Below are 17,426 nucleotides of genomic sequence, written 5' to 3' on the forward strand. Positions count from 1 at the left end.
TCTCCTCTCCACCTATCTTCTCCTTTATCCATCTTCTATCCGCCTCCTCCTCTCTCCCTATTTATTTCAGAACCCCCTTCCCCTTCCCCATTTCTGAAGAAGGGTCTGGGCCCGAAACGTCAGCCTTCCTGCTCCTGTGATGCTGCTTGGCCTGCTGTGTTCATCCAGCTCTACACCTTGTTATCTTATATTTTCCTTGAGTTCGCTTCAACAATAAAATTTACAATCCACATTAAAATTAAGAGGCACCTATGCTTAAAACTTGCATTCTAGGCAAACAATCACATTAAAACCATAAAGGTGTGTACTGTTAGCATGAGCAGAAAAGCCAACTACAAACTACCTGCACAGGATTGTAATTATGGCCTAATAAAAAGCTTCTAGTGAAAATCATTTCCAACTGCTGATAATAACTAGAATGCTACCATTACTAACCCCATGTCCATCCCAACAGGGGAAAGTCTACCAATGACTAACTTTATTTTTCTCTACTGGTCCCAGAAACTGGTTCACTACCATTTCTACTGGTCCACTAAAACTGTACAAACAGTACAAATTTTAAAAAGTGCCGACTTACCTGGCCCCATTCTCCTGTGACCCAACGAGGGGGTGGGCAGCGACCTAAGCTGCAGCGGATCCGGGCTGGGGGCTTACTTTCACTGGAACAATGAGAGGGAGGGAAAGTCTTGCTCAGGTCACTGCTTTTGCATAAAACAATTCGATGCTTAAATCCTGGCCCACATTTTGGAGTACACTGCAGAAGAACCAGGAATGAGTGTTAGACTTCCAGGACTCATAGATTTCGACATTCCTGAAGCCTAGTAGGCTTTTTCAATGAGTGGTAAGGTTTGAACTCCAGAATGGAATGACATCAGTATTCGCAAATAGAGAAAGCAAATTAACGCAGCTTTAAAAAATGCGAAGAATCTTCTTTTAAAGTTCATAAATATTTGGCATAAATATTTGTGCAATGGCTGCAGTGTTACAGGAATGAAATTTGAACAGTGAAAAGCTTTCAATATTCACAAACTAGCTGCTGCATGTGACCAAATTTGGTTTTCAAATTATCACAATGCTCTGCTGAAATAAATGTTGATATTGTAAGAAATTAGGGGAAAGTACTTGATTCTCTTTTGAACTGGAGTATCAGGCTGGTTAAAGATTTGATTGCTTGACTTATCCGAGTCAACTGATTCTACTAAAATGGCAGGTCGTGTCCGTGATCCTTGGCTGGGGACAGGGAACTGCCTGGTCCATTCTCTGACCAATTTCCCGTCAAATGTAATTCCACACGTTGGGACCACTGTCTTTTACTCTTGTGTTCTTAACCAGAAATCCAGGTTCCATGGGCCTTCTACAGCTGTACTGTGAGCATAGGTTGGCTCCTCATGTGATTCCCTTGTTTTCTCTCTCTCTCCTGCCTGAGTGAGATCTAGAAAACAATAAGGTACTTGCAGCTCCTGAAACTACGGCAACTTTACTTTTCTATTGTGTATGTATAAATAGAAAGCTGATACACTTTATAACAGGGCTACATCTACTATTTACGGAGGTACTGGCACATGGTGGCACTGACGGTAGCAATTCTTTAAAGCAACTTGTACTCTTTGGGTGGACATCTCAATGGTCAGAATATTTATTTGAAGTTCAAAGAAAACTAAATGTGTGCAAATGCACTATGTAGCAGATGTATAATGTTATGGATTTCAATATTAAATTCTCACCTATAGTTAGTTAATCTGAAAGTCAAAGTGAGGGTGTAGGCATTCAGGTATTTTCAACTTGACCCCAGTCTAGCCTTGCTGAATAGTAACATACGGTTGCTTTATAAGTGAATCATTCATTGCAGTATGCTTAAGTTGCTGCCAGTGTGCATCTTCAACTGATTTGTGCTGACCAATTTCTAACAGATCATGTGTAAATTCATAGATATTAATGTCCAGCAGGTTTGATTTACTCAAAGTAGCAGGATCCTCGCTACAGGCAAGAAATAACATTACTAACATTGGAAAATGATAAAGAGACTGTCAGAAGAAAGGGTAAAGCATTCCAAACTAAGTGTATCAACAGAAGTGGCTCAAGATTAGAAAAGTAATAAAAGGACAAAACTAAAGGCTCTATATCTGAATGCATGTAGCATTTGAAGCAAAGCAGAAAAACTCACAGCACAAATAGAAATAAGTAAGTATGATCTGATCACAACTACAGAGGCGTGGCTGCAAGATGACATATACTGGGATCTGAACATTGAAGGTTACAGGACAGTTAGAAAGGATGGAAAGCTAGGAAAAGATGGACATGTTTATCTGCTGATGACAGCATTCGCACAATAGAGAGGGATGGCCAAAATTCAGAAAACGAGGATGTAGAAATGGTTTGGGCAGAGATGAGAAATATAAAGGCACAAAATCACTTGTGGGCATGGTGTAGAGGTCCCCTAACAGTAACCACAGGGTATGATAGAGTATAATGGAAGAAATATGGAGCTAGTCATGAAGTTATCCATAGGAGATAATCATAGGAGATTTTAATCAACACATAGATTAGAAAAATTAGGTGGGCATGTTAGACTAGGGGTGGAATTCATAGAATAGTTTCTTAGAACAGCATGTTCTGAGCCAACGAGGAGCAAGCTATAATAGATCTGACATTGTGTAATGCCACAGGATTAATTAATGGCCTTCTAGTTAAGCCGCCACAAAGTAGCAATGACCATAATATGATTGAATTTTACATTCAATGTAGGAAAGAAGAGTGAATCCTAGATTAGTGTTTTAAACTTTAATAAGAGCAATTATGAGGGCATAAAAGCAGAGCTGGCTAAAGTGAACTAGCAAATTAGGTTAAGGAATAAGTCAATTGAGTTGCAGAGGCTGATATTAAAGATATATTTCAAAATACATAGAATAGATGCATTCCAAACAAATAATAATTTCCCAGTGGAAGACACACCGTCTGTGCTTAACTAAAAAATTTAAAGATAGTATCACACTTAAAAAATAATGTATAATTATGCAAAGCTGGGTGGCAGGCCAGAAGGTTAGACAGAATATAAAATCAGGAAGGAATGACTAAGTAATTCACAAGAAGGGAAAAGTTGGAGTTGGACAGAAAGCTAGCTAGAAATATAAAACATGTAGTGAGTTTCTGCAGGTATTTAGGGAAGAGGTTAAAAAATGAGCCTAGGGAATTAATGATGGAAACTAAGGAGATAGAACATGAACTGAAAAGGTATTTTGGTATCAATCTTCAGTAAAGATGATGCAAGTAAATTCTAAGAATTTAATCAAAAATCAGGAAATGGAAGGAGGAAAGAAACACAAAATTTCTAGGAATATTTAGGACTGGATAAAAAAGAAAAGAGAGACTTATAACAGGTACAAAGTGAGCAAAACAATGGAAGCCCTAAAAGAGTATAGAAAGTGTAAGAAAGCAATTTAGGAGGGCAAAGAGTGGGCATAAGAAATCACTGGTGGGCAATATTAGGGAGAATCCCAAGATATTCTGCAGGAGGAGAATAACCAGGAAAAGAGTACGGCCAATTAGGTAACAAGGAGACAATCTGTACACAAAATTGGAGGGCACTGGTAGATTGTTAAACGACTACTTCATGTCTGTCTTTACTCAGGAGAAGGGTGGATTCAAGAAGATGGACAGTGAAGTTCTTGAACAGATTGAAATAAGATGCAAGGAGTATTGGAAGTTTTGGTATAGTTAAAAGTGGACAAACCCCCAGATCCAGATGAGTTGTATCCCAGGCTGTTGTGGGAGATGAGGATTTTTAAACGGTCTTTAGCCACAAGGGAGGTGCCAAAGGACTGAAGGGCAGCTAATGTGGTTCAACTACACAAGAAGGGTGGTAGAGATAGACCAGGGAACTATAGACCAGTGATTCTAATATCAGTGGTCAGGAAACAATTGGAGAAAATAGTGAACTGGAAAATTAATCTCTATTTACAGAGGCAAGGTTTGATCAGGGATGGTCAGCATGACTTTGTCAGAGGAAGGTCATGCCTGAGAAATCTGGTAGAATTCTTCAAGGAGGTGACTAAGTCTTTGGATGAAAGTATAGCAGTTGATGTAGTTTATATGGATTTCAACAAGACCTTTGGCAAGGTCCCACGTGGGAAACTGATAAAGAAGGTAAAAGCACATGGATCCAGGCTAACTTGGCAAGATGCAGCCAAAATTGGCTTCGTGACTACAGACTGAGGGTGGTGGCAGAAGGCCGCTTGTGTGATTGGAGCCTGATGTGCAGTCGTGTCTCACAGGGATCAGTGCTAGGTTCCTTATTGTTTTGTGATATTCATAAATGATGTAGATGAGAAAATGATGGGGTATGATAAATAAGTTTGGAGATTACATAAAGATTGGTTGGGTGGTTGACAGTGAAGATGAAGCTGTTCGGTTACTGCAGGATAAAGTTTTGGCAAAGATCTGTAGCTTGGGTTGTGGGTGAGGTTGTTGACCTGCTCACCGAGCTGGCTTGTTTTTGTTCAGATGTTTCGTCACCATGCTAGGTGACATCATCAGTGGAGCCTCCAATGAAGTGATGTTATTCTACTCCGCTTGGAATTTATCCTGTCCGGTCCATAATGGTGAGTACTGTCATTTCTGGTTTTGATCTGTATGGGTTTGTATTTGGGGTCCAATTCTATATGTTTGTTGATTGAAGTATGGTGGAGAACTATGCCTCTTGGAATTCCCGTGCATGTCTATGTTTGGCTGGGGCTACTATGATTACCTTGTCCCACTATGATTACCTTGTCCCAGTTAAACTGATGGCCTTCGTTGTCTGAAGGTACAGATATTAAGGAGAGTTCATTGTGCAGTTTTGCTGCTAGCTGATGTTTGTGTATTCTAATGTCTAGTTTCCTTCTTGTCTGTCCGATGTAATGTTTGCGGCAGTCGTTGCATGGTATTTTGTAAACCATGTTGCCACAAACACTACATCGGACAGACAAGAAGGAAACTAGCCATCAGAATACACGAACATCAGCTAGCAGCAAAACTGCACAATGAACTCTCAATATCTGTACCTTCAGACAACGAAGGTCATCAGTTTAACTGGGACAAGGTAATCATAGTAGCCCAAGCCAAACATAGACATGCACGGGAATTCCAAGAGGCATAGTTCTCCACCCATACTTCAATCAACAAACATATAGAATTGGACCCCAAATACAAACCCATACAGATCAAACCCGGAAATGACAGTACTCACCATTATGGACCGGACAGGATAAATTCCAAGCGGAGTAGAATAACATCGCTTCATTGGAGGCTCCACTGATGATGTCACCTAGCATAGTGACAAAACATCTGAACAAAAACAAGCCAGCTCAGTGAGCAAGTCAACAACCTCACTACAGCAGGATGTAAACACATTAGTCAGATGCGCAAATCAGTGCAGAAATAATTTAACCCTGATATATGTGAGGGGATGCACTTAGGAAGAAGGAACGAGATAAAAAACTTTTCAATGATTGGCAAGATACTAAGAAGCTCAGAGGAATAGAGGGATCTTAGAGTGCTTGTCGCCCCTCCCACTCCAAATTTCTGTCTAACCCCAAGATTTCCTCAACTAAGGCACTAGGTAGGCAACACAGTCTTTAGGATTCACGTTCACAGCTGCCCAGAGCAGTATCTATCCCCCTCCTTATACTGTCTCCTATCACGAGTACATTCTTATTTCTTCTCTTCACTTGAATGGCTCCCTGCACCACAATGTCTGTTTGCTCATCTTTCCTACAATCCACACTCACCCACACAATTTGCAAGAACTTCCTAACTATTGGAAAACTGCAGAGGCCAAGGCTCTTCAAATGCTATCCCCTATATCCCAAAACCCGACTCACCTCTTGTCCCTAATCAAAGACTGAATTTGAATTATGTAGTGTGAGGGGTGTTACTGCCGTTTGGAGCTAAGTGTCCAGATAACTTGCCCTCTCCCTGATGTGCTGCGATTTCTTCAGCTTGGACTCTCCACAAATTTCATAAGTTCTAAAAGTTACAATGTGCGAGTTGATAGGTCATTGCACCTCAGCAACCACCATCACTGAATTTATGTAAATGAACCACCAATGACACGAGATTTAGGATTTTTCTGTAATACTGGCCCTTGATGCTCGTCTGCACTCTCAAAAATGGAAACAATTGCAACAAGTGACAGCCAAAATGCGACGTAAGACACACATTAGTTGTGAGAGTGTAGTATTTGAGTCATAGTGTCCACATGTGTCCCATCAGAAGATTCCTTCCTAATCTTTCTCTTTCTCTGCCTCTACATCTTGCTTTCTCTCTCTCTCTCTCTCTCTCTCCCTCTCCCTCGTTCTCTCTCTCCTGTGTAGGAGATCTGGCAAGCAGTAAAACACTGGCAGGAGCAGAAATATCATGGTAACTTCTAAATTTATATCAGAAATAAAATGTACTGTTTATTTTAATTCGTAGCTAACGGTAAGCTTAAAGGTATGTCAATGTAACAAGCTGAATAATAATTAAACATGATGAGACCTTCAGGAAACACCATTCAGCTGAATAAACTCTGGCTTAAAATTCTCTGAGTGTGCATTTACAACAAAACAACATGCTAATATTTAAACAGCAAGATTCACAACCAAATCCAGGAATGCTGATATATAGTAAGTATTGCGTTGTCGAAAAATATCTTAAAAATAATTTACTAATCAGCCAGGCTCCCATGCTAATAAGAAAAACACATCATGGATCATGGCACTGTAATTCATCTGAAACTAGTTATGACTGAAAAGGCCATTAACATGGTTGACTGGAAGATATATTCAATCACATCTGTTTAGGAATTGAGAAATGTAACATCTTTTGAAAAATGTACAATGCTTTGTGAAGCTGAAAATTTCTGATCCCTGTTTTGTCCCCTATCGATTGTTAAATGGGATCTCTTCTGCATCAGAAATTAGTCAGACTGACTTGTGGATGGAAACCTACCAATGGGACACCTGCTGGGGGAAGACAGCAATTTATATCTGTGGCCAGCTCTGAAGTCCAGGTCCAGTAGGTTGACTTCTGGCTTCTTCAGCTAGGCAGCTATATATCTACTGTCTTCATGTGAGTACACAGCATATCAGAGGTATCATCCCAGTATATCAGAGGCATGATTCTAGTACATAGTTTATTAGAGTCATCACTACTGGATGTACATACTAATATGTAGGATATCAGAATCATTACTACTGGATATGGCATCATTCTATCTTTAATATACAGAATATCAGATTCATTACTACTGGATATGGCACCATTCTAGAAATCCTATCTGAGTTATTCTGACGTCACGTGAAAGATGTAAAAAGAAGGAAATCCCAATACCCCTCCTTTGCCCAATGAAACCCCTGGCAGAGATAAAATAGGGCTGAGAACCAATGTTGCTCCCAATTTTTGCTCATACTCCTGTCCTCTTGTCACAGGCAGCTACCCTCCACTTGACCCCCCCACACCCCCCAAACACCACCCCACCCCCCTCAACCCCAACAAAATGTTCCTCAATAATGCCAGTAGTAGACAAGGAACCAGAGGAAAATTCAACACTCATCTATTGGAAATAGTTTCTGATCTCTATCTCGCTGCTAAACATTTCCCGCTGGGAGTCGACAAGTCACTTTGTTCTCTGGCATTGCTCTGTCAAAGTGAAGTCAGCCAAATGTTTGGGCCCAAGTGAAGGGTTTTACTTTATAACCAGTATCCCACATTTTGATAAACACATAAAGAGAAAGGCCATCTTTTGTTGTGCCAGTGAAGCAATACACAAAAGAAAACACATTATGTTCACTCAAAACAATTTCTTTGTAAATAGCTGGCAGTTATAAAGGAAAACACACAAATAATAGCTGCACTTCAAAAGTCTGTAAATGTTATTAAGTGTCTGCAAGTCATGAAAGTAAGCCCCTAATGTTTTGATAATTAATGCAAAATATCAGATGACAGTAAGATTTTTTTTTAGCTGTAGAACCTTTACATGTAAATTGTTCTTTTCACCAAGCACCCTGCAGAGAAAGTTTAGAGCCTAACGTAAGCACATGCGAGACTCATTACTCAGCAATAATATCAAAATTATATTGCTTATTGGTCTTTTTATTTAACATTGACAGGAATTGTTCCTTAAAGTGAAGTAAAATCACAATGTGTTTTAACAGTGTAAACGTAAATACAAAAGTAAGAAAGCATTCTGTTGTCTGTACCTCTGACCAATCCAGTGCAACCCATTGTGGTGGACAGGACTGGTTGTTACAGGGTTCTTTCTCAATAGGCCTGTGTGTTAGACAGTGGCTGTCATCTAGGGTTTCTTCCTCAGAGGGACCAATTTTCCTAATGCATAATACAGTTCGTTTTCGCATTCCACCATCGCAAGTTTTGCTACATTCAGACCAATCTCCAATAAACCATCTGAAAGTCAAAGAAAATAAGCTTAGAATCATACAGCACTGGCATCCAGTCAGATCATTATGTCACTACCAGCTCTGTGAAAATTAGTCCCACTTCCCTGCTCTTCAATCTTCTATTTGTTCAAATCCCTATGTAAAGTTTCAAATTATTGAACCTGAAAAAATGTTAAAACTGTTCTCTGTAACTACACAATTGAAATCTGGAAACATTCATATTAAAAAATTAATATTAGCAGGATTTGAAGAGTCTGCATAAATGTTATTTGCTCTTTTTGATAGCAGAAAGAGCTAACACTATTTCACTTGTTTGGGAATCAAGGCAATACTCATGCAAGAACTCTTGGGTAACCAAGTCAAAAATCTTTCTACACTCCAATTGTGTGGCCACTTCTTACAAAGATCACAAATTTCCCATTCTCAGACTTGCTGAGTGCTGTTTACTAAGTTGTTATTGTAATGATGATCTCCAAGTTAACACCTGATGATAAATTTCACTTGTTTACTTGGCATTGAGACAAGACTAATTGGTCGATAGCTTACTGCATCTACTTTTCAACACTTTTGAACACTGGCACCATTTTACACTGTTTCCAAGCTCCTCGTACCTTCTCAGTGTTTAAGTCTCTAGTGATAAGTATGATTCACAAAGTATTTCTCTTACTACTCCGGAGTAAATAATATCTATATGAATTTAATTTGTTTCAGGCCCCTTTAATTTGTTGGATCTTGCACCTCATTGACATTGAAGTCATTCGTTCTGTTTTGGTTCCTGCCGCTTGAGGGGGCATTTTGTTTATGTGAAGACCTGGAGGAATCAATCAGATGCACTTTCTCAGGTTCAGCTCCATTTGTTTCTTCTGGAGGTCTTGTCAATTCTCTGGCTGCCTTCTTATTGAAACATTCAAGATAATCTTCATGTTACACTATAGTCTGCTGTTATATTTTCCTTCATGTCTCTCTCTTACCCCTCTGATCACCATTTTTAAAATATTTCTCTAAGTTCCTATGCTGATTTCTGTCAGTTCTTTCCTCTGTATTATTTATACAGGTTCCCCTTCCTCTTTATTTTGCTTCTGATTTGGGGTCATGCTTGTTTAGTCTAAGCTTGCTGACCTTAGGCATGCATTTATCCTGCGTGTTCAGCAGTATGCATATTCCACTTATCTGCAGAAATGTTATGGTACAAACCCTGTCAATCAACTTGCTTAAGCAGTTTCCTCACTGCTTTTAGAAAAGCCATTTTACAATTAAATAGCTTGCGTCTAGCCTTTTGTGTTTCTCAATCTCAGATTACAATGAACTTGGTACTTATGTGGTCACAATTCCCTGACGGTGGCATCGATCCCTCTTGATGTACGTTACTCACCGTATCATTACAAAGTCAAAATGTGTACTGCTTCTTATAGCTTCAAATGCTTGGTTTTGAAGACTCATGTAACTCAGACTCTAAATGTTTGGGTGTTTCCAAAGTATTGAAATCACCCAGTAAAATAACTTTCCTGTTTACATGCACACATCTTATCTCTCAATAAGCTGTCTTCCATCTTTTTCTGACCTAGTGATTTAGCATATTTTGTCTTTGACATCAAAGACTTCCGACCAAAGGAATTCATTTTGTAACTTTTCAACTCCCATAGGATCAAACTTCATTAACCTCCCATGAATCTCTGACATAGAGGGCTGCACTACCCCCTTTCCTGTCTGCTACATCTTTTCTGACACTGTATACTCATGTATGTTGTATTCATTACAACCCTCAAGGGTGAACCATGTTTCTGATATTCTTATCACATTGTGTTCCTTATGGCTACAACAGCTTCCAGTTCCAGCAGCTCATACACAATGCTTCTGGTATTTATGCACATATATTTTAATTATAGATTTGCTTCCTATCCTGGCCCTGTGTCCATCTGGTCCTGGAATCTGGCTACTGTCTGTCTCTAAGTCTGCATGCCCATACGTGCATATTGACTACCTTCTACTTTGTGATCAGTCTTGTCTGCGATGAATTTCCTCCCTGCCCTCCCCCCTGACTATCTGGTTTAAATTATTCCCACTAGCTGTCTCTTATGTTCCTTGGAAGTCTCATATTCCTGCTTTATTTAGGTGCAAGTTCTTGTACTAGTCCTAATGTCCCTGGATTATTCTGTTACTTATAACAGCAGTATTATTTTCACACCAGTTTGATATCACTTTCTTACAATCCTAAATTCCTAAGTGAACCCTTTTCTTTACCAGATACCAAACAGTACCAAAGAATATGATTCTGCATTTGTTTTGTATATTCCAAATAACTCCCTATGTGATTTTAAGGCCTGTAAATTATTTCTCCAAATGAATTACCCACTACCTGATCTCTTCCTGTCCACTTCTGTTGGCTCATTTAACTTCTCTCCAATCTCATTAGCTCCAGTTATAAAAGCTAGTGGAGTATTTACATTCCTGAATAGAAAGTTCCTACACCAGACAGAATTTAGAGCTGACTGTAGGATGTGCAGTCCTCACTGTGAGACATCCCTCTTTCTGAGATATTCAAGCGTTTCCAAATTGCAATTTATTGTGATTACATAGTAGTTTTAAAGGAGTAAAACATTCCAGATTGCTTCTTCAGAATGTAACCAGTTAAAATTTGAATGGAATTCTATTAAGAAATATCAAGACAGCCAAATCTTTGGATCAAGAAGTGGGCTTTGAAAGGAAGTGAATTGGAGATACAAAGAGGTTTATAGAAGGAAGCTTGGAGCTTATGGAATAGGCAGCTGAAAGTATGACCACCAATAGAAATAAAAGGCATTTCAGCTCCATGATTCGTATCTCATTTATTTGTTTATTCACTTTATTCATTCATGGGCTTTGAGTGCCACTGGGTGGACCAGCATTTATTGCCCATCCCTAGCTGCCCTTGAGAAGGCAGTAATGAGCTACTCTTTTGAAACACTGAAGTCCACATGCTGTAGGTAGATCCATGACGCTGTTTAGAGAGGGAGTTCCAGGATGTCAATCTTTCCAAAAAATGTCAATATATTTCAAGGTGGTGTGTGAGAGTTTGGAAGTGAGTTTGCATATGGTGGTGGTGTTCCCATGTATCTGATGCCCTTATTCCTTCTAGATGGTACAGCTCATGGGTTTGGAAGGTGCTGCAAAGAATCTTGGTGAATTTCTGCAGTGCATCTCACAGATGCCGCACACTGCTGCTGCTATGGAGAGAGCAGATGCTTGTGGATGTGATGCCAATCAAGTTAGCTGCTTGGTCCTGAATGATGTCAAGATTCTTGAGTGTTGTTGCACTCATCCAGGCAAGTGGGGAGTATTACATTACACTCCTGACTTGCACCATTTCGATCATGGACAAGCTTTGGGGAGTCGGAAGTGAGCTTTTCGCTGCAAGATTCTGATTTTCTGACCTGAGCTAATACTTAGTGGGCATAGGTTCAAATCCCATTACAGCAACTAGTGGAATTTCAATTAAATTAATAAATCCAGTTACAAAACTATTATCAATTGCCATAAAGACTCATCTGATTTACTGATGCACTCGAGGGAAAGAAATCTGCTGTATTTATCAGGTCTGGCTGACTCCAGGCTCATACAAATGTGGTTGACTCTTACCTGCCCATTGAAATGGCCTAGCAAGCCACTTCACTCAAGGCCCATTTGGGTTCAGCAAGAAGTCCTTGTACTGCTGCCAACATTCACGTTCAACAAAATTTTTTTAAAAATTTGTTTCAGAGGGAAACACTGTTATTGCTTCTAAAGTGGACAAAGTTATATAGAAAAGATTTGCAAACTTACTCTGGTGGACATGGCTCAGTGTTGCAAGCCCTCTGAGTTTCTGGTGGCTTACTGTCAGGGTCACAATAACTATTCTGAACAATGGAATTGTCATCTAATCTTTTACAAACTACTTCTTGTTTCTGCACACCTGTAAAATAAAAAAAAGTTTTTTTAAAAAAATTCCTTTTTATCGAACCAAGCGTATTTTTTAAATGATAATTTTTATTTGTAATCATATAGTCATACAGCATGGAAACAGGCCCTTCTACCCAACTTGTTCATGCTGACCAGGTTCCCTAAAAGGAACTAGTCCCATTTGCCTGTGTTTGGTCCATATCCCTCTAAACCTTTCCTATCAACGTACCTGTCAAAATGTCTTTTAAATGTTGTAATTGTATCCACCTCTACCACTTCCTCTAGCAGCTCGTTCCATATGAGCACCATCCTCTGTATGAAAAAGTTGCCCCTCAGGTCCCTTTTAAATCACATTATGGGAAAAATGGGAAGAAATTGTAGGGCCCCTATTTGCATCATCAACAGTCATAGGTGAGGCGGCAGAAGACTAGAGGGTGCCATTATTTAAGAAAGACTGCAGAAAAGCCTGCAGGGAACTACAGACCGGTGAGCCTAATGTCAGTGGTGGGTAATTTGCTGGATGGGATTCTGAGAGACAGGATCTACATGCATTCGGAAGCGCATGGACTGATTAGGGATAGTCAGCATGGCTTTGTGTGTGGGAAGTCATATCTCACAAATTTGATTGAGTTTTTTGAAAAAGTGACCAAGATGATAGATGAAGGCAGAGCAGTAGACATTATCTACATGGACTTTAGCAAGGCCTTTGACAAGGTTCCGTGTGGTAGACTGGTTAGTAAGATTAGATCAAATTGGATCCAGGGAGAAATAGCTAATTAGATACAAAATGGCTTGATAATGGATGACAAAGGGTGATGATAGAGGGTTGGTGTTCAGACTAGAGGCTTGTGACCAGCAGTGTGCCACTAAGATCAGTGCTGGGTCCACTGTTGTTTGTCATTCATATAAACAATTTGGATGAGAAGGTAGGAGGCATGGTTAGTAAGTTTGTAGATGACACCAAAATTGCTGGTGTATTGGACAGTGAACAAGGTTATCTATGAGTACAACGGGATCTTGAACAACTGGGCCAGTGAGCCAAGGAATGACAGATAAAGATGAATTCAGATAAATTAGAGATGTTGCGTTTTGGCAAGGGATATATTGGAATTCTTGGAATACTGTTTTTCATTGGATATGCAGAAGTATGTTCTGAATCTGTTTAGTTCTGTGTGTATTCAGTTACTAAAAGCATAAAATTATCCAGATTGTTCATCCATGCATTTACTAGTGCATTTCTGTTAATATTGTTCAATATATCCCAATTTTTTTCAATTGTACTTGTGTTGTGAGGACCCAGTAAAAATGATTTCATTTCTATAATTCACTGAAGAGGATGCAGCGGAGCAGAATTCAAGAAGACATCAAGGTATTAATGACATGGAGAGACAAAAAATTAATTTTGCACTCTTTAGAGTTATAGACAGTCATAAAGCATAGAAACAGATCCTTCAGCCCACCATGTCTATGCTGACCAACAAACACCAAACTACACTACTAATCCTATTTACCTGAATTTGGTCCATAGCCTACTACACTCTGGCATTTTAAGTACTCTTCCAGATGTCTCTTAAATGTTGTGAGATTATCTGCCTCTACTACCTTCGAAGGCAGCATATTCCATATTTGTACCACACTGTGGGTGAATATTTTTTCTCAGATTTCCTCTAAACCACTTACTCCTCATCTTGAACTTATGCTCTCAGCTCTTATATACCGTCTGCCATGGGGAAGAGATTGTAACAATCTACTCTGAGGTATACAAAATTACGAGAGGTATAGACAATCAGATCCTCCCTCAGCCTCCTCTGCTTTAAAGAAATCAAACCCAGCCTACCCAGTCTCTCTTCATAACGGAGGCTTTTCATCCCAGGCAACATCCTGGTGAATCTCCTCTGCACCCTCTCCAGCGCAATCACATCCATCCAATAGTGTACCAACCAAAACTGCACACAGTATTCCATCTGTGGCCTAATCAATGGTTTATGAAGGTGTAACATGACTTCCTTGCTCCTATATTATGTGCCTCAGCTAATGAAGACAAACATCTTGTGTGCCTTCTTATCTTTTGGACCAGCCTTCCATGTGGAACCTTGTTAAAAGTCTTACTGATGTCTCCTTAAACCACATCATCTGCACAACCCTCATCAATATATTTAGTCACCTTTTCAAAAAACTCAATTACATTAGTCAAATAAGATATCCCTCCAACAAATCTGTGCTGACTATCCCTGATCAATTCCTGCCTTTCCAAGCATTGATTAGCCCAGTCCTACAGAAGTTTTTCCCATAATTTCCCTACCAGTCATATTGGACTAACTCGACTGTCATTACTTGGCCTACTCCTGCTGCCCTTCTAGAACATAGGAACCACTTTCGCTCTCCTCCAGTTATCTGGCACTTCACCTGTGTCCAGCGAAGTATTAACTATCTCCACCAGAGCCCCACCAATCTCCTCCCTTGCCTCCTGGAGCAGCCTGGGACACATCTCATCAGGCCCTAGGGATTTATGCACCTGTGTGACAATTAAGACTTCTAATACTTCCTTCTCATTAATCATAACATGTTCTAGAACCTCACTATTCCAACTGAAATCCCCAGCTGTTATATCTTTCTCCTCTGTGAATATAGACAAGAAATATTCGTTTAAGGCCTCACCTGTGCCCACTGGCTCCGTGCACTGGTTGCCTCTATGATGTCTAATAGGTCTCTTTCCATGGTAATCCTCTTACTCTTAATATATTTATAAAAAAGCCTTGGGGCTTTCCTTGACCCATCTGCCAAAGACATTCTGTGGCCCCTCTTTGCCCTCCTAATATCCCTTTTACACAACCTCCTATACTCTCTACACTTTTGAAAGGCTTCCCTTGTTTTAAATGCACTGCACCTGACATATGCTTCCTTCTTTTTCTTTACTGAACTCTTGGTATCCCGTGACATCCAGAGTTCCCTGGACTTGCTGCCCTTGCCCTTCACTCTTCACACTGGCCCTGAATTGTCATTATACTACTTTTAAAAGTCTCCCACCTTCCAAATGTAGACTTACCCGTAAGTAGCTGCTCCCATTCTACGTTTGCCAGATCCTGTCTAATGATATTGTTGACTCTTCCCCCAATTTAAGCACATAACTTCTGCATCATCCTTATCTTTTTCCATTTTGACTTTGAAAGTTATAGAGTTGTGTTCTCTATCCTCAAAATGCTTGCCCACTGAAACTTCAACCACTTGACTGGCTTCGTTCCCTAGGAATAGGTGTAGCCACTGCCCCATCTCTAGTAGGACTATCTATGTACTGACTTAAGAAGCTCTCCTGGATGTACTTTAAAAATTTCACTCCATCTAATCCTTTCACGCTAAGGCAATCCAGTTAATATCAGCAATGTTGAAATCCAACTATAACCCTTTCCCTCATACCTTTCTGTGATTTGCCTACATTGCTGCAACCCTATCTCCCTCTGACTTTTTGGAAGCCTGTAGTATAATCCCAGCAAAGTAATTGCCCCCTTTTTTATTTCTAAGCTCTACTTGGATGGCCTCACTTGAAGACCCTTCTTGGACATCATACCTCAGTACAGCAGTGATAATTTCCTTCATCAATTCTGCAAACCCCCTTGGTAGAACTTTCTTTTGAAGTATTTTACCAAATTAAACTGGTGAGACCTCGTGCTCAAGTAATAATGCAAAATAGTTCACCATGAACTGGAGTAAAAGCAGAGGAGTTGGACTAATTGGGTAGGTCTTTCAAAGAGTCAACACAAACCTCATGGGCGAACTGGTCTCCTGTTATGGTAAGAGTTTCTATGAACGTAGTTGTGGAAAATATTGTGAAGTGCATATTAATCATATTAAAGAACATTCTGTAGTTGAATTGTGACAGCTGATCTGAATCCACCCTGGAAAGGTTATACAGAAGCACAGATACCCTGATGTTTTGCACAAAAATCATACAACTGCATTAAGATCAATAATGCACTTATCAATAATTCTGCAGTATTCATGTGATTCTACCTCCAGCACAGGTGGCTGAGCATTCTGACCAGGGTAGATGATGCCATGCAAATCCCACTTCTGTGTCACCACTACCAGTGCGAGTAATTGGAACGTTAAACTTGTACCGAATTCCCTGGTTTGGTTCTTGTAGAAGCACCTATCATGAAATAAAACAGATCAGACTTGAGTCTTTCTTCCAAGTTTCATGTGCACATATTGTCATTCATTGTAACTTTTAAGATTAAAACAACCTCATTCATCTTACTACGCTGCCTAGAGATTTTTTTCTGTCCTTAGTGACTAATTTTCTAATCAAAGTGAGGGATACTAGTGTCACAGATTGGATACTTTTCTACATTTATCATTTTGTTTCAGCATTTAATTTTCTGGTATGAATGAACTAGATTTGCTCAGAATTTTTGGCACACTTGTTAATGTCTGGTCAATTGCATTGTTTTTGCTAACAGCAAGTTTAAGAGAAATGAGTGTTAGGTATTCACTATATGATGTTAAATGTATAATTTTAATTTGGATTTTGAAACAAGGCATATGGGTTTTGGTCTGTAAGTATAAGGGGAGTGAATGTTTAACTTGTCACTATTGCTGGAGCCATGACATTTTCAAACCACTATGAGAGAAGATATCCCTGGGGTGAAAATGGGAATTTGTTTGCACTGGGGGAGTTTTATGAATGGACAGAGTAAACATTGATGATCATATGCTTCAGTTTAGAAATATATGGAATTTTGTTTCTCTAGAATAAAAATCCATAGCTTGGAATGCTTTTGTGTTCAGTTTGCAGAGGTACTGGTAGAAGTTAAACATATGAAACTGATGGTCCTGAAGAAAGGAGCTAATTTAGAAATGTTTGAAAATAGGTTACCTCAATGTAAGGGCTTTAGTTTGAAAGTTCTGGACCATCAGTGTTTGGTTAAAACCCTGAAGGGATTATTCAAAGCTGAGAAATCCTAAGCTTGGTTGTGTGATGAATCAAGGAAGAGGCTACCAAACTCTCAAGACTGAGAACTGAAAGAAACAGTTAAGTCAAAACTACATATGTGATAAAGAAAAGAACTCTGTCTGATGTTCGAATCTAAAAATCATGAT

At 39.5% G+C, this 17,426-nt stretch overlaps 1 protein-coding gene across 1 annotated transcript in view; it reads right to left on the reverse strand.

The window, feature by feature from the left end:
* Window positions 1–17,426, reverse strand: part of adamts6 (ADAM metallopeptidase with thrombospondin type 1 motif, 6) — a 304,519-nt gene that overhangs the window by 14,926 nt on the left and 272,167 nt on the right. The window contains exons 19-22 of the mRNA XM_048598741.1: window positions 16,338–16,476; window positions 12,213–12,342; window positions 8,217–8,421; window positions 578–754 (exon numbers count right to left, since the gene is read on the reverse strand). Of these exons, the coding sequence (XP_048454698.1) occupies window positions 578–754; window positions 8,217–8,421; window positions 12,213–12,342; window positions 16,338–16,476 (651 nt within the window). The remainder of the gene's footprint in view (window positions 1–577; window positions 755–8,216; window positions 8,422–12,212; window positions 12,343–16,337; window positions 16,477–17,426) is intronic.

The sequence above is a fragment of the Rhincodon typus genome, chromosome 1 (assembly GCF_021869965.1).
Source record: "Rhincodon typus isolate 14 chromosome 1, sRhiTyp1.1, whole genome shotgun sequence".
NCBI classification, from domain to species: Eukaryota; Metazoa; Chordata; class Chondrichthyes; order Orectolobiformes; family Rhincodontidae; genus Rhincodon; species Rhincodon typus.